At 40.9% G+C, this 23,473-nt stretch overlaps 1 protein-coding gene and 1 long non-coding RNA gene across 11 annotated transcripts in view; one reads left to right on the forward strand and one right to left on the reverse strand.

Moving 5' to 3' along the window:
- SETD2 (SET domain containing 2, histone lysine methyltransferase) overlaps nucleotides 1-6,090 on the reverse strand; it is a 121,854-nt gene extending 115,764 nt beyond the window's left edge. For 3 of the 5 annotated variants that reach the window (XR_008959084.1, XM_057311690.1, XM_057311691.1), the window contains exon 1: nucleotides 5,879-6,090. Coding sequence is in view for 4 of the 5 variants with exons in the window: in XM_057311690.1 (XP_057167673.1) it covers nucleotides 5,879-5,950 (72 nt within the window). In the remaining variant the exon portion in view is untranslated. The remainder of the gene's footprint in view (nucleotides 1-5,878) is intronic. The other 2 variants (XM_026500698.4, XM_057311689.1) reach the window with 2 other exon arrangements.
- The window catches only part of LOC113256813 (uncharacterized), a 37,335-nt gene continuing 19,190 nt past the window's right edge, over nucleotides 5,329-23,473 (forward strand). The window contains exons 1-4 of one of the 6 annotated variants that reach the window (XR_008959085.1): nucleotides 5,329-5,533; nucleotides 6,645-6,849; nucleotides 10,312-10,387; nucleotides 16,552-16,623. This is a non-coding gene — a long non-coding RNA (uncharacterized LOC113256813). Of the gene's footprint in view, nucleotides 5,534-6,209; nucleotides 6,850-10,311; nucleotides 10,388-16,551; nucleotides 16,624-22,778; nucleotides 22,950-23,473 lie in introns of those variants that run through there. The other 5 variants (XR_007191779.2, XR_003316765.4, XR_006409780.3 and 2 more) reach the window with 5 other exon arrangements.

Genomic DNA, 23,473 nt, shown 5'->3' on the forward strand with positions numbered 1-23,473 from the left:
GACTAAGAGACATCACAATTAAATGCAATGTGTAACCTTAGACTGAAAAGAGAGGACAACTGGTAAAATTTAAATATGAACAGTCTAAGAGTTAACAGTATCATTATAAATATTAAATTGTCTGGTTATTGGTTATCCAAGAGAATGCTTCTTCTTAGGTAATATTATGAAATATTTAGGGGTGAAGGTTCAGGAGGTCTGCAACTTGATTCAGCCAAAAATAAAAACATGTATATTCTTTTATATAGAAAGATAAACCAAATGTGACAAAATTTCAATTACTGGTTAATGCAGGTGAACAGTATATGGAAATTCATTATGCTATTCCTGCAACTTCTCTGTAAGTTTGATTTTTTTTTTCCAAATAAAATGCCTCCCTAGACCCCGCTCTGGCTCCCGCCCCCCTCCCACCCTACCCCTTGCCCTGAATCTCTCTCAAAAAGGAAGGATTCTAAACTTGATGTTTGGTGACTCCAGATATAATGGTTCAGTTTCTAATATGAATGGTCTCTCAGGGCCTTACAATAATAGCTCTTAGTGTATTACAAAATAAGGTACTCTACAGTACTCTGGAAGAATTAACAGAAACGAAGCTAGTCAACTTTTGATTCTGTAACCCAGGCTAGTCATTCTTTGCCATCCAGTAGATGACTATCCTAGCTTCTCTGCAAAAAGTGACAATACTCACAGAACACCAACAATTATCAAGTCAAGAAAAATTATAAATATCTGTTAAAAAGTAAATTATAAATTATAATACATTTCAGTCTTTTTAAAGGGAACAGATTAAATCAGTCAGTACAGTGAAAAGTGGCAGAAAAGATACGGGAATATCAAAGTTCCAGTGAGGAAACTAGGAAAGTATGACAGACTAACAGGTATAAAGTATGTCTTGGCAGTTTGAACATTTCTTAGTAAAACACAACTGTATCAACAGTTGCTTGATACCTTTCTAAAGACATAATGTGTCAGTATAAGAATGGTCAGCCTGAAATCTAGAAAAAAGCAAAGAGGAACAGGAATACTGAAAAGGTAACTCTCTCCCAAGTACTAGGACAGTTCATCAGGCTTTCTCACCAGGAAACCCTCCCAGTAGTATTTTCTCTTAGTTAGCTTCTTATGGCATCTCCATTCCCACGGTAACTAAGGTGAATTATGAGAATTCTTTGAGAACTTGACTAACCTCACTGCTTTATATTTTATTAGTACATGTAGAAATATTTTTTCCCAGTTAATAAACTTTATTTTGGCCAAATTCATCATGCTTTTCCTATCATGATGCCTTGTACTCTTCTTTCTAACTGCATCTTTCCATCCAAATACTAATAATAAAAAAGTTAACACTGTCCTAATTCTTAAATTCTCATAAAACCCTTTGCAGAAAATACTATTATGATCCCACTTTATAAATAATGACACCAAAGCACAGAGTAATTATGAAACCTGCTCAGGTTCATAAAGCTATTAAGTAAAAAAGAGGTGATATTCTAAAACCTAGCTCCAAAGCCCAGGGTTTAACTTTTTTTTTTGTGCTTTGGACAAAAAAATTTGGCAGTCTGATGAAGCCTGTGGATTTCTTCTCAGCGTAATATTTTTAAATGCATAAAATAAAATACAAGGATTACAAATGAGATGAGTTATGTTGAGGACAAAAACCCCAAATGTGTGATACAGTAATACATATGCTTCTTAACAATGTAGTGGTAGATCTCTACTATAATATAGAGATGTAATGATGTACATAATGTAATGTTTATGTTACATCAATGTTTTGATGTAATGATAAACATAAATAATATTTTGAGATATCTACAACCACAGCATATTATTAAAATTATTTGACTTGTACTAGTAGTAAAATCACAAGTACTGTTGGTAGTACTGTAGTTTGCTGTTTATACTGGCAATTAAAAGAAATGCTAACTTCTAGTTAGAGGTTAGTGAAGGGGTAATTTTTCCTCCTAAGTTTAAGGATGCCATCCATGTTAAGACCCCTACACTGCACACTATAATAAAACCCTCTTAATACTCCAATTTAAAGGGACCACTCCCAGGTCCTTGTCTCTTTCTTCACAGGCTCCCTTGGTGATCTCTTCCAGTGTTGTGGTTCTAATACTAAGTTGATGACCACAAAATATATCTCTAGTCCAGACCTTTCCTCTGAACTTCACGGAATTGAATTGGTTATCAATTCAACCCAAATGTCTAACAGGCATCTCAAACTTAACCATGTCTAAAACTGAACTGCTAATCCGTTTCCCAAACTTGCTCTTGTCACAGTCATACCTACATACTACCGTGGTTGATGGCAACTCCATCTTTCTAACTACTCAGAAAAAAACCTTGGAATCATCCCGGGCTCCTCTCTCACATGCCACATCTGATCTATCAACAAATCGTATTGGTTTATTCTTCAATGTATATCCAGAATTCAATCATTTCTCACCATCCCCTGGTTACCACCTTTACAAGTCACCAGCAGCTCTCTTCCAGATTGCTAACTTCATTACAAGTTTCCTGCTTCTTCTGTTCTCCCCTGCAAAGGGGGTGATCCTTCTGAAGCTGAAAGCAGACCATGTCACACTTTTGTTGAAAACTCTGGGCAAAGTCCTTACAGTGACTCTACAAAGCACTGTGAAATCTGCATCCCACCCTGACCCAAGTTACTATTTATTGCTCTTTTTTGTTCATTCCATTTTAGCCATACCAGGGAGAATTCACTAGGTCAGCCTCGGCACCTTGGAACTATTCCCTCTACTTGAAATGCTTTCACCCCAGATATTAACATGGCTAACTCCCTTCCTTTTAAGCCTTTGCCTAAATATTATTCTCAAGAAGGTACACCAGTCTACCTCATTTTAAAGTGTCACATCTTCCCCAGAAATTCTGGATTCCCCCTTATCCTGCTCCATTTTTCAAAGCACTTACCTTTGAATATTCTGTATCATTCACTACTACCCATCACTAGAAGGGGGTGCCCACAAGGGCAAAATTTTGTTTTGTACACCACTCACTTCTAATGTGCCTATGTTTGGCCTCAAATAGACATGCGTATGTTCAAAGAACAGCACTTCTATGGCTGTTAAGTACTTGTCTCTCTCATTAGAAGAGTTCCTTAAAGACTTTAACTGGATCTAATTTGCAGTGTCCTCAACACCTGGCCCCAAGAGCAGACACCTAATGCACACTCAGGTGATTACAACCATTTTCACCTGAAACACAATCCTATGTGCCACAGGAAAAAAGCCAGGTCTCACAGCTGTGACTGATTAAAGAGCGGGTACAAGACAAACACAGAACATCAGGTTCCAACAGTTACTTCAACCAAACTGAATTTATGTTTCGTGCCTCAATTTCTTCATGTGTCTAAGAACCATTCCAAACTACCTGAAGTCTAAAAGGGGCACTTGTTCATTCCTTCCCGCAGCCACATCACCCCCTCAAGCCCACCTAATCTTTCCAAGCTAGACTTAAAATCCTCTTAAGTTTTCCCTGATGACCCCAGCTAGAAGCATTTATACATGCCACACTCAGTGCCAAAGGCTTTTCATACTTTATTCTCATCCAATTCTCCCCAAAGCCCTATGAGGTTGCTACCATCACAATCCCTATTTTGAAGATGGGAAAACCCAAGCTGAGAGAGATGAAGGCACTTGTCGAAGGTTCAACTAGTGTTCAAAACCAGGGATGTTTGACTCTGAAATCCAAGTTCTTTAACCCTACACTGTACCGCTTTTCCCCCTCCAGTGGTATAATGACTAACTAGCTTCTACATACTACCTCAGAGGGTCTCCTGTCACTTCATTTCTCTAGGTTTCAGTTTCTCTGTCTGAAAAACAGGTGATGTTGTTCAGGATGCCTACTAAGATCCCTTCTAGCTCTTACAGTATTAGAACACATTTTATAATTCTCTGTATACTCCATGCAGGTTAATACACACACACACACACACAATTTGGAACTTAGTCACTTAAAAATGCAAAGCAGTGGCAACATGAAAGCAGTGGAAATAACTCCAAGACTTTGTGTCAAACAATAAACGTTCTTGATTCCTCCCCACTCAGGTCCAAAGATGCACTTCTGAGTCCATTTTCCCACATTATGAAAAACTATGTTTTCCCCAAGAAGTGTAAGGATGTGATCCTTAAGGCTTCTAGACTTCACCACACAACCTGGTAAAAAGAACGGTAAGCAGGCACTCAGTCCAATGGGGGGGGGGGGGGGCTAGAATGTTATTTTGTACAGGACAACTGTTCAATAAGTGTTTATTGGGTCATGATACAGAATGGTTTGAGGTTCTCCAAGTCTCACACCAAAAGCCTATACAACATGAGCTTTGTAACTGCATTGATGATTGTGCAGTAAATTAAAACAATCTATCAAGGTAATGTTAACCTAAAAGCAAAGAACCCATGAAAAGACAAAGCCATGTTGAGACAACTTAGTATCAAAAATAAGAGTTGGGTTTGTCAGAAAGGTAGTATAATTATTTCTCTTTGTGTGCAGAAACAACCATCAATATCCCAACATAATCCTTCTGTGTTGAAAGTGAACCTAAGAACTATCAAGTAAGATCCAGACATTACTGGACCAAGTTGAAAAGCTTTGGCAAAGGGTTCAAAAAAAAAAAAAAAAAAAAAAAAAAAAAAAGCGATAGCAGAGCTAAGGTAAAATGTGTCAAAAGAGCAAATCTCTTGGAATCCTTCTGCTCATAAAAGTGACAGTTTCATCTGAAATCCCTACCAACCGCTAAGTTTGAAATGAGTCGTATATTCGTAGGTCTAGACTTCAACCAACACCAGCAAATGGAGTTTCAGATAGCTTTTGAAAACAATAGTCTTGTGAGGGCGTAGGGAAAGAAGTGAATCCAGGCTCTGGAGTGGAAGCTCTCGGAGGTATCAGATACAGCAGATACAGACTTCACGGAAATGTAAAAAAAATGTCCAAGGCTGAAAAAACACTTTCGGGCCAAACTGTATTTCAGTTTTCTAGAATGCTGTCTCTTTAGAGAATCCTCAAATGATCCTTGGTTTTTAAGTAAGTCTTTATGAGAAGTAGAAAGTCATCCATTTAGGGTAAAAGGGTCCTGTTACCAAGGAAGTAGTGTCCGAGAAAGTGTGCAAATCCCACAATCTGGAAGAGAACGTCTGCCCCTCCGAAGGCTTTCATTTTCAGGCGGAAAAACAAACCCGGTGTCACCTCAACATCGGGGCCACACAATCCTCGCCACCATTACAAAACCGAAGTGCCAAAGGTGCAGAATCTGAAGCCGGAAGCACTGCGAGGCCAGGATCGAGTTCCAGGAGAAAAAAAATCAAACCTGAGAGTGCAGCGCAGACCGTCCGCGGCCCCGGGCCGAGGGAGGCACGCTAGGCCCTTCCGGTCCGAGCCGCCGTCGCCGGGAGGCCGGGCGACAAGCCGGGCGACGGGCCGGGCTTCCACCCGAGCCCGGGGATTCGCGGCCTACCCTCGCCGGTGCCCTCTCGCTGACTCCGACACCGGCAGTTCCTCCGCCTCGGCCCCTTCGCCTGAGGTGAGGCCTGCGCGGGCCGCGGGGAGCCGGAGGAGAGCGCCGAGCCTCGGGCCAGCCGGGTCGGTGCGGACGCCGCGGCGGCGGAGGCCGTGGCCGCCCCTCCCCCACCGGCCCGGCCCAACCGCCGCTGCGACGCGAGCAGCCGCGCCAACGCCGGGCCCAACCGCCGACCCGCCGCGGCCCGGGCGAGGCGGCGGCGGCGCGGGCCTGCTCCCCACGCCGCCCGCGCGAGTCCGCCGCCGGCCCGTTACTCCTCGCGCCGGCCCGCGCCGCCGCCCGTCAGGACGCGCCGCCCTCGGGGCTCTGGCCGAGGGCTGCCGCGGGGGGCCGCGGAGCAGATACTTACTCAGGGGTCGGGTGCTCGGGGTCGTAGAAATCCCCCATCTTCGGAGGCGGCTGCGGCGGCAGCTGCTTCATCGGGAGCGGCTGGAGGCGGCGACGCGAGCCCCCTCCCCGCGGCAGGGCGACGCGCGGGAGGGGAGGGGAGGGGAGGAGGCCGCTGGTCCGACCGCGGCGGCGGCGGCAGGGGCGGCCCGCGTCGCTTGCTCGCTCGTTCCCTCCCTCCCTCCCTCCGGCGCCCGCCCGCCGCTCTCTCCCCCACACACTCACACGGGGAGCGACGCGCACCCCGCCAGCCCCTCCGCCTCACAGGCCCGGCCCCTTAAAGGGACACGCACGGGCCGCGCGTCCGCCGCCAGTCGGCGCTCCGGCAGCTGCGGGGCGACCCCAGGCGGGGGCGGGTTGGCCGGCCCGATCCTGCCGGCTGCTTCCCGGAACAAAAAGCGCCGGACCCCGAGTGGCGGCGCCGCCGGGACCCCTCCCTCGGGCCCACCGAGGCGGCCGGGGACTGAGGCGTGACCCGGCCCCGCCCTGTTGGCTGGCGACGTCGGGGGAACGACCCGAGCCTACCGGGACTCTACCCTTCCTGCCCCGCCGCCCGGGAAGACCTGCCCGCCCGAAGCGGCGGAGTCCGCGGCGGCGGCGGCGCCGAGGGCACCTCCCGCGGGCCTCCGAGCTCTGAGGTACTGCGGTCGCCAAGCCTCTGGCCCTTCTCGTTATTTCTCCTCCTCGCTTTCTCTCCCCCTTGCCTCTTCATCTCACCCCTCGGCAGGTTACGGAAAAGGAGCCTGGCCGGGGATTCGCCCGGAGGCCGAGCTCCCGGGACTCCCCCTCCTCCTTCCCGCCTCCCTCTGGGTCTTCTGCCCCCACCCCAACTCTGCAAGGCCACAGCGCCGGTCTTCCGCGGGGTTCTTAAGGCCTCGGAGCAGATGGCCTTTGTCAGAGGCTGTTCATCACTTTCCTGCGAAAATGACGAGGTGAGAGTAAATAGGACAGCCTGAAAGGGCTACGGTTTTTAGTTATTTTTGGAAGGAGAAACCAGAATGCATAAAGCCTTTATCTAAACGCTCAGGACGTTGAAGACTTTATGGCAATTGATCATTTTGTAATTGGGAGTTCATAGGATCGACCAGCTTTGGGCGGGGGGGGGGGGGTGTCACTATAATTTTAAATAGGATTGAATTTTACCAGCAAACAGTGGCATGGAAGTATGTGTTGTGGACTGTTTGTGCCTCCTGCCCACCCAGTTTATATGTTAAAAATCCTAACCTCCCAGGTTTTAGGAGGTGGGGCCTTAGGGTGATTAAGCCATAAGGGTGGAGCCCTCCTGAATGGGATTAGTGCCCTTATAAAAGAGACCCCATTGAGCTCTCTCCCTGTCTGCCCTGTGAGGGAAGATACTAGGAGAAAAGGGTAGGCTACAGCCCAGGAGAATTCTCCCACCAGCTCTCAGCCATGCCTGCACCCTGCTGTCGCATTTCCAGCCTCCAGAACTGTCAGAAATAAATTTCGGTTGTTTATAGCACCAGTCTATATGGTATTCTGTTACAGCAGCCTAAATCAAGACAGTATGTGTCCTAATTACTGAAATGTGATCTAAGTGAATAGACACCCTTTACTAACTCTTTTTTTATATCCTGTAAGTGTGTGTGCTTGCGCATATGCATACGCCGGCAGTGTCTACTAGCGTTTTATCATCGTTTCTCACTTGGGGATTATTTTAACATTTTTTTCTGTTGCCTTTAGGCATAGGGTCCGTGTACAGGGCCCATCTGATTCCCTAGGTTCAAGTCTCTCATGACCACTTCTTTACAGACCATGAATGTTACATAATTTCTCTGTGCTTTTTTTCTCATTGTAAGATGAGAATATTAACATGGACAGATCCTGTCACTGTTGCAAGGATTAAAGGAGAAAATATCTAAAGCTCTAAACTTCCAGTAAATGTCAACAGTTAATCAGACATTTTATTTTAGTGCAGTGGTTAAGCGGTGACTCTACTTTGCATGTATACCAGCTCTGCCACTTTCCAGTATGTGACACTGGGCATGGTTACTTTTCTTGTAAGATCATTGGAAGATTGAATACTATTAAATGCCCTCATCGGTTATTGTACCAGGGCTTTTTGTGCATGTATTTTAAATTCAAAGAGAATGCACCCTCAGAACATATTCTTGAGCCTGGCCTCTTGATCAAAGCTGTGGAATAACTTGATCTTTAGTATTATTAGATATTGACTGTCTCCTATTTTATTACATAAAGCCTTCTGCAAATGTGTTTGAAGGAAAAATGTTAAAAAGTCTTAAGGTGAAACATAAGAGGCATTCATTCCTAGAGTGCTAAAAAACATAAAAACCTTCATAATTGTTCCTGCCATTACTGCTTCCCGTTGACCCAGACCACCCCATCCCAGGGACCCTAGGGTAGCCTTTAGTGACCCTGAAACAAAGTTGACTCAGACATTTCTTGCCTTAGGGGAGCCTTTTGGCCCAAAGTTAGACAGTTGATCTCTTGAGCACGGTCTCCAAACTACTATTTGTAAAAATTTTTAAGGTAATATATTGGCAAGACAGTTCTTAGAACTGACACACATAAAAGCCATACAATCAAGATAGTGAGGTACTCTAAGGTGCCACCAGGTGGTACCCCTTTTTTTTGCCAATGTACCCAGGCCAAAGCTCTACTACCTCACACGGGAATGTGGCCAAAGCTCTAAAAGAGAGAGAAATGGTCATTCCCCCTTAAACCCACAGCTGGAGCTGAATGGGGAAGCCACTCCTACCCACTTACTCTTGCCTCTTCCCATCCCACTCTTCCCAGATGAGGATTATTAGGGGACTGGTTGTGTTGTGCTCCTTAAGAGATGCCAATTTGGAAAAGACAAGCAAGCCCTAGGCCTTCAGTCCGAGGACTCCTCAAAGTTCTTTGCTTTGCCAAGAAGGGGCAGAGTTGGCAACAAGGCTAACATTGGGAGTGTGAGCAGAGCAGTGTGGGAAACTGTATCTCTACCCACATGCTCCCACAAAAACTCTCACCTTGGCAGAGTCAGGCCTATTACTGGCAGCCATAGACTGGAGTTAATAGTCATCTGCTGATACATGAAAGGTTGATATAGTATCAGAGAGGCAGTTTGGGAGTATACATGAATAATAGACACAAGGCTGGGTTATATCAAGATCAAATGTTTGAAAGCTCAGGCTTGCTGGTACAAGACTCATGTAAATCACAACAATTTGTGAGATACTAACTTGATTTCCTTAGTTATTTAAATATTATCTTGAATCTGTTTCCAGCTGTCAATGATCCTTATCATCTATTTGTTCTCTTTTCCCCCAGTGTACTTTTGAATAGAGGAATGGTCTGTATTACATATTCCAAAAACGTATTTTTCTTTGTTTGGTCCCTAGGAACCCAAAATTGCCTGTTACTATAATTATATATTAACCATAAAATCATAAATACATACAGGTCCATCCTAACATTAGAATAGAAACATGATTGGTTGTGGAGCCCGATTAAGGTTCTCTCTCTCTACCTCTCTGCCCTTCCCCACCCTTGCGCATGTGCGTGCTCTGAAAAAACAAAACAAAAAACATGATGTGGGTATTTAGAAGCTGTCATATACAGCTTTTAATGGTAATTTACTGTTTGGTTTTAGTAGATCAAAAAATTATTCTGTTATAACTGAAATGAATTCGTTTCCATTAATTAAATATATAATGAGATAGTTTTTAGAACGATGTATGTTATTCTACAGATGAAAAACTTGGATCAAGTGGTTTAAATGTGTATTTACTTTTCTGTAGGATAGAGCTTCTCTGTAGATACAACCAACGTCTTAGCATTTAGGGAACGTGAAATGTGATAATGTCTGAGAAAGTACCTAGTACATGTAAACTACTAGCCATGCACTAAAAAATAAGCTACCTTACAAATTTATGTATTTACATAAGGCTCAATATATTTGAATTTTATTTTATATTTAATCAATATACAAAATAACGGTAGTATCATTTAGAATAATGGTTATTCTGACTGTTCTGCACAAATCTATGGCTCTGGAATTCCTTAGAGAAAAAAGTATAATTACAATTGATTTTTAATCATGTTCAGTCTGCAGATCTCAACACAAGAGGAATCTAGAAAACAATATGCAACCTATATTGAACCCTACCCCATACATTATTTGTATCAAGTTAGCACCTTCCTATATGGTAGTATTGTAGTCTGTAGTTGTCTTTTCCTCTTCCGTACTTCTTTGTTAACTGACTTTCATTCTATCTTCCGAACTCTTATAAGTTCATTGTAGGCAGAAGCTTTATTGTCTTTAATATTTTATAGTGTTTGGCCCTGTATACGCCAGGTGTTTAATGAATACTTACTTTGCTACTCTTTTGAAAGCCTTAATTTTTTTTTTTTTTTTACTCTTTTTCTTTTAGAAACTCTGAAGTATTCACATTGGATTTGTCTGTCGAGACTAGATGGTTGAGCAGCTAATAAGCTACTGACATCCAGGTAAGCACTGTCTTCTGTGAAGTCTCCTTCATAAGCTCTTAGGAACCAACCATTTCGTTGGCCTTGAAAGCGCTGACTTGAAAGAGCCATACACTTAACCCTCAAGTACACAGGAATATTATTAATTTCTTTTCAATATGTGTTAATCTTGTCTTCCCTGTGAGAGTACCAAACGCTCAGGGAGGTGATTACAGTGTTTGTTTTGCGGTGTTTTGGATCTTGGCACCCTTTCAGAGAGTTCATCTCAGGAGCTGCTTATTGCATCTTCCTTCCCAGCCTTGTGTCTCCCAGCAAAGGAAGAAACTCAGTTTTACAAATTAGTAAACCGAAGATCCCAGCAGTTAAGGTACTTATCTAGGGTCACGTGACTAAGGAAAGGTAGAGCTAGGACCTGAACCTGGCTATCTGATTCAAGACATTTTCAGACCAAAAAATCTGGAGTTTACCACCAACAGAAAATACTCCCTTATATAAGAAGGAACGATGAGCAAAGAAATTGGCAAATAAGTGGTTAAAACTAAAAAAGTAACAAAGTAATAATAAGAATACATAATTTGTGTGGTTAATAAAGTAAAGCAAGATAGAAATAATATCCAGGACAACAAAATCATAATTTGGAAGTGGGAAGGGTGGGGTGGTGATTGGAGTTAAAGTTTTCCAAAGTCCTTGTATTGTTTGCAAAAAGGGTAAAAATATGGATTAAGCTTATTTCTTTTAAGTACTCAAGTTAAAACATCTCAAGTAACTACTAAGAGTTTTAATTTCTAAGTTCACAGAGAAATAGAATAAAATTACAAAAAAAAGCATTGTATGAAATTAGAAAAAAGAAAGCAATAGTGAAACAAATAGAAATCACAAATAATATGGTAAAAAATAAATGTAAATATTTCAGTAACTACAATAAATGTAAATTGAATAAAGTCTCCAGTTTTAAAAAACAATGTAATATAGACAAGGAAACAAAATCCAACCATATGCTATTTTTGAGACATTCTTAAAACCAAGAGCATAGAAAAATGTAAAAGGATGGAAAAACATGTCAGGCTAATATATCAGGAGAAAGCTGGTAACACCAGACTAAGAGTAAATGAAGGTTACTAAATAATGATAAATTCAGGACCCTAGGACTTCAGAATTCCTTTTTTTTTTTTTTTTAAGATTTTATTTATTTGAGAGAGTGAGTGAGAGAGAGAAAAGGAACAGGGGGAGGCAGAAGGAGAAACAGGCTCCACGCTGAGCAGGGAGCCTGATGTGGGACTCGATCCCAGGACTCTGGGATCATGACCTGAGCTGAAGGCAGATGCTTAACCGACTGAGCCACCAGGATCCCCTAGACTTCATAATTCTAAACATGCATGGACATCATTACATGTCCTTAAGATACAAAAAGCAAAATTCAACAGAACTACAAGAAAAATGAATTTCCCAGTATAGTGGAGATTTTAACACACCTCAAAATAATGGATAGATCTTACAAGAATCAGAAGATATGAACAACATAATTAAAAAGATTGAATTAATAGACATATGAAGTGTTGCACTCAACAGAGCACTCATATCCTTCTAATGTGCCTGTGTGGAATGTTTATGAAAATTGACCTGGGCGCCTGGGTAGCTCAGTCGGTTAAGCGACTGCCTTCAGCTCAGGTCATGATCCCAAGGTCCTGGGATTGAGCCGCATGTCAGGCTCCCTGCTTGCTGCTTCTCCCTCCCCCCCCTTGCTTGTGCTCTCCCTCTCTCAAAAAAAAAGAAAAAAAAAAACTTTAAAAATAAGAAAAATTGACCACATACATGTAAGTCCATGTAGTAATTCTCAACAAATTTCAGATGACTGATGTTGTATAACCCATGTTCTCTGACAGAAATGCAATTGAGTTAGAAATCACTAACTAAGGGGGCGCCCGATGGCTCAGTCGGTTGAATGTCTGCCTTTGGCTTAGGGCGGGATCCCAGGGTTCTGGGATCAAGTCCTGCATCCAGCTCCCTGCTCGGCGGGGAGCCTGCTTCTCCCTCTCCCTCTGCCATTCCCCCAGCTTGTGCTCTCTGGCTCATTCTCTCTCTCTCTCTCTGTCAAATAAATAAAATCTTAAAAAAAAAAAAAAGAAATCACTAAGGGGGGAAGAGCACATCTGAATATTCAAAAGTATGCTTGTAAATAACTCATTGGTCAGAAAAAAAACCATAATGGGAATCACAAAGTAATTGGAACTAAAGAACAATGAAATGTAAATCCTGGATTCTCATCACTAGGAAAAAGAATTTTCTTTTTTTCTTGTTCTCTTTTTGGTATCTATATGAGAAGATGAATGTTAGCAGAACCTACTGTAGTAATCACAAAATATGTAAGTCCATCATGCTGTATGCCTTAAGCTTATATAGTGATTTATATATAGTGATTTATATTATTTCTCAATTACACTAGAGAAAAATAGTGAAATGACTAGCAAAATGGTAGAATATAGCTAAAGCAGTAAGTAGAGGGAAATTAGGGATTTAAATGCTTATGTTACAGGGGAAAAAGACAAAATTGACAAATGACATGTCAAACTTAAGAGCTAAAGTAGAATTAAAAAAAAGATGAGAGCACAAAATCAAAGAAAAAGCATACAATTGAGAAGATGCACAAAGCCAACAATTATTTCTTTTAAAAGACTATAGACCAACTTCTGACAAATTGGGGGAAAAAATAGAAGATACAAATAAATAATGTAAAGGAGAATAATGTAAAGAACATGCAAATAAATAAGGAAAAGAGGGACAGAATTATGGAAACTATAGAGATTATAAAATTAATTTTAAAAAATGAAAAATTTGAGACCAATAAATTTGAAAACTTAGATCAACTTGAACAACTTTCTAAGATAATGCAAATTAGCAACACTGACTCAATGAGAAATGGAAAATCTATCTGGTCCTTAAACCATTAAAAATCAGTAGTCAATTTTCTCTCAAAAAGAAAGGAAGGGATGGATGAACAGATGGACAGACCCAGGCAGGCAAGGATAGGACAAGAAAGGAAAAGTTACAAGCTATTCTAATTCTTGAACACAGATGGAATAATCCTGAACAAAATATTAAAGCAAATCCAGCAATTTGTTAAAAAGATAAAAATCAAGATCAAGTTGAATTTATTTGAGGAATGAAAGTTAGAGTTCAATATTGCAAACTTTTTAAAGTAATTCCTCATATAACAAATTATAATGGTGTGGTAGACAGAATAGCTCCCCAGAGATGTCCACTTCCTAATCCCTGGTACCTGTGAATGTGTTTGTGTGGCAAAAGGGACTTTGATGTGATCGAGTTTCAGACCTTGGGATAGAGAGGTTATCTTGGACTATCTGGGTCTAATCTAATCACAAATCCTTAAAAATGGAAGAGGAAGGCAAACGTGTTGGTCAGAGAGATGAAAAAGACAAGGACTCAACCTGCCTGTTGCTGGCTTTGAAAATGGAGGAAAAGGGCCATGAGCCAAGAAATGTGGCAGCCTCTGCAAGATGAGAATGACCTTCACTCATTTTACAGGCAGGGAGAAAACAGGGACTGTGGTCCTACCACCTCTAGAAACTGAATTCTGCCAGTAACCCAATGAGCAGGAAATAGATTTTCTCCCAGAACCTCCAGAATGGAATATAGCCTGCCAACACTGTTTTTAGTTCAGTTAGACCCATACTGGACTTCTGGTGTGCAGAACTAAAAAAATAAACTTGTTCTGTCTTAAGCTTCTAAGGTTGTAATAATTTGTTATAGCTGAAATTGAAAGCTAATAAAGGTACAACCAAACACTTTTAGATGCTGGCAAAAATATTTGTTAAAAATCAGTAACCATTTTTTATTTATTTATTTATTTTTAAGATTTTATGTTTTTGAGAGAGAGCACAAACAGGGGGAGCAGCAGGCAAAGGGAGAGGAAGAAGCAGGCTCTCCACTGAGCAAGGATTCCCCCCACCCCTGCCCCGATGCAGGACTCGATCCCAGGACCCAGGGATCATGACCTGAGCCAAAGGCAGATGCTCAACTGACTGAGCCACCCCGGAGCCCCCATTCTTAATTTTAAAAAAAGAAAGAGGAACCAAAAAAACCTTTAACAAATCAGGAATAGAAGAAAATTTCCTTAACCTGATAAAGACCTAGAACAAACATTATACATAATTGTGAAATAAAGCATTTCTTTTGAAATTAAAAATAAAATGTTTGCTGTCACCATTTCTATTCAACATTGTATTTGAGTCCTAGCCAGCAAAATAAAACAATGAAAGAAATAAAACATGTAAGGGGATCCTGGTGGCTCAGTTGGTTAAGCCTGCAACTCTTGGTTTGCTCAGATCACGACCTCAGGGTCATGGGATTGAGCCCCACATAGGGCTCTGCACTCAGTGCGGAGTCTGCTGGAGATTATTTCCCTCTCCCTCTCCCTCCTCCTTCACTCCTCCCTCTCCCTCTCTCTCTTTCAAATAAATAAATAAATAAAATATTTTTTTAAAGGAAATACAACATGTAAGGAATGAAAAAAGACAGTTGTTATTTACAGGTGGTATGAGTGTCTGCTTAGAAAACCCAAAATAATTTTCAGAATAATACTTAGAACTAATGACAATTCTTCAAGTTTTTCAGATAAAAAAAATCAACTGCATTTCCATAATCCAGCAGATAGAAAGCACAAGCAAATAAAACATACCATTTACAAAAACAGCATCAACACCAAACTATTAGAGCTGGGTTATCTTACTGGTTATCCATGTGGAGAGAAAGTAAAAATGGATCCTTATCTCGTATTTAACCCAAAAGTCAATTCCAGGTGGATCGAAGACTTCAATATAAAAGGCAAAACATGAAAAGATTTAGAATAAAATATAGAATAATACAATATCTTTGGGACATGCCCATGTGATAGAAAAAAAATGTCCTTAAAATTCAAAGTACAAACCAAAGAAGTAAAAATTCAGCTCCCTTGAAACTTTGTCATAAAAAGACAAAAAGTGAAAGAAAAAAAATCATAAGCTAGAAAGAAAAATCTGCAACACACATAACAGCAACAATGAAAGTATCCAGAGCTACACCCCAGTACAGTAGGTATTAACAACAGTAGGCTGTGGAGTATTTAAAATGTAGGTAGGCCAAATTAAGAGGTGCTGTTAAGTATGAAATAGATTCCAGATTTCAAAGAGTTAGTACAAAAAAAAAATGTTATGTATTGCATCTTGAAATGATAATATTTTGTTATTATATTATTAAGTAAAAAAATTATATTATTAAGTAAAAAAAACTATTAAAATTAGTTTTGCCCAGGGACGCCTGGCTGGCTCAGTCAGTTAAGCGTCGGACTCTTGATTTCAGCTCTGGTGATGATCCTCAGGGTCGTGGGATCAAGCCTCACATCGGGCTCCCCACTCAGCGGGGAGACTGCTTCAGCATTCTCTCTCTCCCTCTGCCTCTGTCCCACTCTCTAAAATAAATAAATAAATCTTTAAAAAATAAAATTAATTTTGCCTGTTACCACTTTTTTTAAACGTGGCTACTAGAGCATTTTAAATTACATCTGTGACTTGCACTTTACTTCTGTTGGACAGCATTGATCTAGAATATACAAAGAACTCGTGCCAATCAGAAAAAGGTAACCCAGTTTTTTAAATTGGCAAATACCGCCAAAGAGGAAAAATTAATAGCTAAGAAACACTTGAAAAGATGTTTCAGGGAAATCAGGCACAGTGCAGTGTTAGTGGGAATGTTAATTGGTATAATGGCTTTGGAAAACAATTTAGCATTACTTTGTAAAGTTGAGTATGGGCATACCCTACAACCAGCAATTACACTCTTAGATACACAGATTACAGAAACTTGCACATGTACACCAAAGGCCATGTTCAGGAACGTCCATAGCAGTATCGGCAAATGTCCATACAACATAGAGTATTTATATAATGAATGATCAAACAGCATTGAATATGAATGAACTTTTCAGCTCCACCTATCGAAATGGTTAAATCTCAGGAACATAATGACAAGGAAAAAAAGGACGTAAAAGAATATATAATTTTTTTCATTTATATGAAGTTTTACAAGCCGAAATTAAAGAACAGATTATGCAGGGAATTAAGCATAACAGAACTCAAAGGGAAAACTTAAGGGATAAGTAAAAAAAAACTCAGGATTTTTTTTTTCTAAAGGGGGAAAAGGAATTGTGGGAGCATCAAGGAGGCTTCAGAGAATCACTAAAGCTCTATTTCTTAAACGAGGCGGTAAGTCCATATATATTTGTTTTACTGTTATTTTGTCTACCCCTGTTTGATTAATAACTATCTATTTATTATTTAATAAAAACTTGTGTGTATCCTTTGACCAGCAAATTCTATTTCTGAAGTTCTAGTTTATAGAAATAAAAGTACTAGTACAAAGAATAAATGTACAAAGATATTAATTGTATCATTGTGTTGGGGGAATAAATGGTCATAAATAAGGAAATGCAGGAATACATTTTACAATATCCATACTAAGGAGTATTATTACACTGTCATTTAAAAGAATGAATTTTCACTGTACTAGAGATTCTGGAGGAGTTTCCATGAGGTTTTGGGGTTTGGTGGATGGGAAAAGCAAGACACTTAAACTTATATATACATGTATATATTTGTTTGATTTTATGAGTATGGGGAAGGCTAGAGTGGATATATGCCATTTAGTTGAGTTACCTTGATTTGAGAGTGGGGAGAAATGAAGGAAGGAGGAAGTGACAGAAAAAAAGAAAAGGGAGGGGGCGTGCCTGGGTGGCTCATTTGGTTAAGCATCTAACTTTGGCTCAGGTCATGATCTCAGCGTCCTGGGATTGAGCCCCATGTCAGGATCCAGGATCAGCACTCAGTGGGGAATCTGCTTCTCACCCTCTACCTCTCCCTCTGCCCACCCTATCCCCCACTCATGCGTGCTCTCTCTCTCAAATAAATAAAATCTTAAAAAAAAAAAAAAGAAAGAAAAGAAAAAGGGAAAATTACCACCATACTCCAGTAAATATATTGTGGTCCCATGTATATGTATAAACTATAGATATTTGTATATATCTAGAGATCCATTAAGAAATTGGGAGGAAAAAAACAGTTGAATCTATATTTACTGATATAGGGATATCAACTGAAAAAAGTAAGTTCCAGATTAATATGTGTTTGGAGTCTGTTTCAGTAAAGCCAAAAGCCATATATATGCATAGTATGTAAGCGCTCGTATATCTGAACAGTGAATATGCAGAAGATTATACACCAGTCTTAATATTGCTAATGGTTTGAATGCAGAGAGCGAGAGAAAGAAAGCAATCAAAGATAAATCTTAAATTTTTTACCTCAGCAACTGGGTGATTGGTGGAGACTAATGGAAATTGGAGGACAAATAGGTCAGGGGATATGGGAGTAATAATTCTGCTTTGAGGGGCATCTGGGTGGCTCAGTTGGTTAAGCGTCCAACTCTCGATTCCGGCTCAGTTCATGATCTCAGGATTGTGCAATGGAGCCCCACATTGGCCTCTGTGCTCAGTGGGGAGTCTGCTCCAGATTCTCTCTCCCTCTCCCTCTGCTCCGCCCCTCCCCCCCACGTGTGCACTCTCTCTCTCCCTCTCTCTCAAAATAAATAACTCTCTTTAAAAAATGATTCTGGTTTGAACATATAAACTTAGAGAATGCTGCTAAACATTCAAAGGGAGATATGAAGTGACCAGTTCAAAATACCAGTTAGGAATTTAGAGGAATGCTATAGATACACAAACATAGATTTTGGAGTCACCAGGATACAAGTCTGTATGAGATCTCGTAGGGAGAAGGTACAGCTAGAGAAAAGGGCAGATAAAAGGACAGGGCCCAGGATTAAGCATTTAGGAACATTAGCATTTACAGGTCATAAAGAATGATAAGCCAGCAAAGGGACAAAGGTGAAGTTGAAAACAAACAGAAGAGTGTAGTCTTGTGGAAGCCATGAGAGGAAACCTTTTAAATGAATGGATAGAAATTCAGAAGCAATATGCTTCCCACTCTCAACTACTTCTCAGATTTATCTTTGTATCAGTTTTTAATTGCTGCATAACAAAACAGTGACAAACTGAGGGCTTCAGAGGGGAGGGGGGTGGGGGATTGGGATAGGCCGATGATGGGTATTAAGGAGGGCACATATTGCATGGTGCACTGGGTGTTACACGCAAATAATGAATCATGGAACATTGCATCAAAAACTAAGGATATACTGTATGGTGACTAACATTACATAATAAAAAATTATTAAAAAAACAAATCCAAAAAAATAAAAAATAAAACAAAAATAGTGGGGTGCCCGGGTGTCTTAGTCAATTAAGGGGCTACCTTTGGTTCAGGTCATGATCCCGGGATCCTGGGATCGAGCCCTGCATCAGGCTCCCTGCTCCGTGGGGAGTCTGCTTCTCCCTCTCCCTCTGCCCTTCCCCCACCCCCGCTCATGCTTACTCTCTCTCTCTCCTCTCAAAAAAATAATATCTTTTTAAAAAACAAAAATAGTCATTGATTGTGCTCACAAATTTTCAGTCTGGTCAGGACTCAGGCAGGGAAGGTTCGTCTCTGTTCCACATGGGATCAGCTGGGACAGCTCTACCGAGAGCTAGCACATTTGTTTCCAAGGTGGCTCACACATGTTGCTGACAAGTTGGTACAGGCTATTGGCTGGCAGCTCAGCTAGGGCTGAGGACTAAGGTCCTTAGTTTTTCCAGTTAGACCTCCTCATGTGGCCTGGGCTTTTTCATTAGTACAGTGGCTCTCTCTAACAGTGAACCTCCTAAGAAGAGCCAAGTGAAAACTGCATTGCCTTTTATGATCTAGCCTTAGGAATCACATAGCATTTACTTCCACTGTACTCTATTAGTTGAAGCAATCAGAAGGCCCACCCAAGTTCAAGAGGAAGGATCATAATTCTACCTCCTAATGGGGGAGTGGCAAGGTTTTGGAAGAGCACTTTGGATGAGAAATACTGTTGTTACCATTTGGGCAAAATATCTACCCAAACCTGGTCAGACATGATAGCTAAAAAGTAAAGCCTAAAAATGTCTGCACAGTTGGGTACCAAATTTATTGACAGAGTATGTTAGAAAGAAATATTGCAACCAAGTGTATAAGAATCACATTTAATGCAGTACCTCAAAGAGTTCTGTGCAATATGTATTTCATAATAGAAGGGGGAAAGCCTGGGTATAAGAGGAGGCATAGATTAAACTTGTTTAATATTAAGTGACAGGGGTGCCTGGGTGGCTCAGCCATTAGGCGTCTGCCTTCGGCTCAGGTCATGATCCCAGGGTCCTGGGATCCAGCCCCGCATCGGGCTCCCTGCTCAGCGGGAAGCCTGCTTCTCCCTCTCACACTCCCCTTGTTTGTGTTCCCTCTCTTGCTGTCTCTCTCTGTCAAATAAATAAATAAAATCTTCCAAAAAAATTAAGTGATAAAAAAAATTAAGTGACAATGACCATAACATTATTAATATTAACAACTATTATTTAAATTTAGTATGTCCATATAAAAGGATCTTTTTTGAAAAATCATGTTTAGTATTACCAGTTGTTCTTGGCTATTTCATTTATAATTAAAAAAAATTTTTTAATGAAATAAAAAGTAGACAGTGGAAGATATTCTTGGAAAAGTGAAAATCCCAAACTTGGATCAAGAAAAATCAGCGAGAATAACTACAGAAGAAATAAAGGGTTGGGGCACCTGGATGGCTCAGTCGGTTTAGCATCTGAGTCTTGATTTCAGCTCAGATCATGATCTCAGGGTTGTGAGATCAAGCCCCATGTTGGGCTCCATACTCAGCTGGAAATCTGCTTGAGATTCTCTCTCTCCCTCTCCCTCTACCTCTCCCTCTGCCCCTCCCCCTGCTCACACACACACACACACACACACACACACGCACACACACCCACACACATTCACTGTGTCTCTCTCTCAAATAAATAAATAAATCTTAAAAAAAAGAAGGGTAATCAAATATCTATGCCTAAAAGATGCAGACTGCTTCATTAAAAGAGAAAAAATTATATGATTATCTCAATAAATGAAAAAATATTAATGAAGTTTAACATTCATTATTGATAAGTGCCCTCAATCAACTAGAAGCAGAAGAAAATTTAATATGAAAATGTTTACTGGAAAATTACAAAAACATCATAGTTAATATAGAACATTGGGAATGTTCCCATTAAAACTAAAAACATAATGGGGCTCCTGGGTGGCTCAGTTGGTTAAGCATCCAACTCTTGATTTTGGCTCAGGTCATGATCTCAGGGTTGTGAGATCAAGCCCGTGTCGGATTCCCCACTCATCAGGGAGTCTGCTTGAGGTTCTCTCTCTCCCTCTCCCTTTGCCCCCCCTTCAAATAAATAAATATAAATTTTTTTAAACTAGAAACATAAGGGGCACCTGGATGGCTTAGTTGATTAAGCATCTACCTTCGGCTCAGGTCATGTTCCCGGGGTCCTGGGATCAGGCCCCATGTCAGGCGCCCTGCTCAACGGGGAGTCTGATACTCCCTCTCCCTTTGACCCTTCCCCCTGCTTGAGCTCTTATTTGCTCTGTCTTGCTCAAATGAATAAATTTAAAAATCTTTAAAAAACACACACAAAACTAGAAACATAAGTATATTGATAGCATCATATAGAGGGCCTAACATTAATTAAAGCCTGTAAATAAAGAGGAAGAGGAAAATATTACACATTTTCTGCAGCAGTATGACCTAGAACATTTAAGAAAATCAACTGGTAAACTAGTAGCTCTCATAAAAGTTTAATATCAATGTGGTTGGATGAGAGATTAGCCTATTTTTTTAAGGTTTAGGAGTCTCATGCTCATTCTCAAGTTAAGAGGTTTACTAGAATGATTCTAGTACTTATTGGGGCACCTGGGTGGCTCAGTCGTTAAGCATCTGCCTTCGGCTGGGATCGAGCCCCACATTGGGCTCCCTGCTCCACTCGGAAACCTGCTTCTTCCTCTCCCACTCCCCCTGCTTGTGTTCCCTCTCTCGCTGGCTGTCTCTCTGTCAAATAAATAAATAAAATCTTAAAAAAAAAAAAAAAAGACTTATTAGCAGGTTATACTCACAGCCAGGACTTATTACAGCAAAAGATACAGAGTAAGAGCAACAGAACAAAAATATACATTGGGTGAAGTCCAGAGAAATCACACATAGGCTTCCAAGTCATTCCCCTCCTGGGACCACACAAGATACACTCTTTCTAGCAGGAAACTGGAAGCACATGTGAAATGTCTGCCAAAGGAAGTTCGCTCTGGTCCAAGGGTCTGAAGCTTTCATCAGAGGTTGGGGGCATGTAGGCAACTGTTCTGGCTACATGACCATCCTTGGTAACTGAAACTCAGGACCCCAACAGTGAAATGAGGCACATCATCAATTGTGATATTTGTGCAAAACAATCCTAATAAACTGGTACAGCATCAACCATTGCCCTGGGCATACAGAATGTCATCAAACATAAAGAGCATTCTGAAGGCCATATTCTCAGTTGGTTGGCCAAGGGTTAACAGGGTTCTAGGCTTCCCAAACACTTGCAACTAGACTCCTGTATTAACTCTTTTCTTCTCAAAAATTAACAGTATTAGCCAATTTTTAAATGTAAGAAAGAAAAATAGAACCCCATCCATAAGGGCAACAAAAGTTATAAACAATAAGAAATAAGTGCACCCTATATTAAGAAAACTTGAAAAGTAAAGTTTTAAGAAACAGGGAAATATATATTGTACGTAGACAGAAAGACAACATTGACTTCTGCTTCTGGATAAAGAGAGAATAAACATACATCCTATTCCTCTAGAAACAGCAACTAAAAAAAGCCCTTAACATTATACATAAACCAAAATGACTCTGTAACCTTACTGGCTTGGGACCTTGGGAGCACAAAATGGCACAGTGATGAGATACCTGGATTTTCTCTTCTTGTCTCCTGTACCCCAGACTGGGTGCTAGAGTAGCTGGCAACTGAGAAAGGCCAACAGGAGTGCTCCTCAAGCCACTTCTCTAGCTAATGGCCCAAGAAACAGGCAATCTACCAAGAGAGAGATAGACAATACTTCCCCATCCTACCAAACAACTTCTGTCAGCAATACCTTGGAAATGGGGAACCTAGAGTTCCACTCCATCCCAGCTGTAATGTGGGTGGTGTCAGAGAAGACTGAGTGGGAAGTTGGCATTTTTCTTTCCTGCCTAGTAGTATTAAGGCTCCTTTATAGTATCAGTGGAGGCCACATGGGGGTTCTGGACTTCTCCCCACCAACTGTATAAAGGTACCCTTCTCTTTACCCTTCAGTATCAGGGGAGGCAGAATGTGAAGATGGCACTTTCACCAACACCCAGCAATAATGAGGCCTCCCCTATTATAATGTAATTGCAGGACCTAACAAGTCACCCCCACCTTCTTAACCAAGGCGGTGTCAGGCATAGTGGGAGGCAAGATACCCAACTTCCATAAAAGGAACAAAGCACCAAGGTATCACTTCCCTCTGAGATGCCAAGAAGGTCAAACAGGAAGTCTGGAATTTTGCCCTCATCGGGCAGAAAGAAGGTGGGTACCCCATTCCTCTCTGATATGGTGTCAGAAAGAACCTGCTAAAATAGAAGATTTATATAAGATCCAGAGTCTCATGACACTAAATAAAAAATCTTTTTAAAGATTTTATTTATTTGAGAGAGAGAGAGCACGAGAGCAAGCAGGGGGAGGAAGAGGGACAAACAGACTCTGCACTGAATGTGAAGCCTGATGCAGCACTTTGATCTCAGGACCCCAAGATCAAAACCTGAGCTGAAATTAAGAGTTGGACACTTAACCGATTGAGCCACCCAGGCACCCCTGTCCAGGATACAATTTAAAAAGGAAAATTACTCATCATACCAAGAACCAGGAAAATTTCAACTTGAATGACAAAATATAATTTTAAAAATGCTGACACTAAAATGAATCAGATGTCAGAATTATCCGACAATTTTAAAGCAACCATCATAAAACTGCTTCATCAAACATTTATGAACCCATTTGAAACAAATACATTTAAAAAGTCTCAGCGAAGAAATAGAAGATAAAGTAGAACT

The sequence above is a fragment of the Ursus arctos genome, unplaced genomic scaffold, assembly GCF_023065955.2.
Source record: "Ursus arctos isolate Adak ecotype North America unplaced genomic scaffold, UrsArc2.0 scaffold_14, whole genome shotgun sequence".
NCBI lineage: Eukaryota > Metazoa > Chordata > Mammalia > Carnivora > Ursidae > Ursus > Ursus arctos.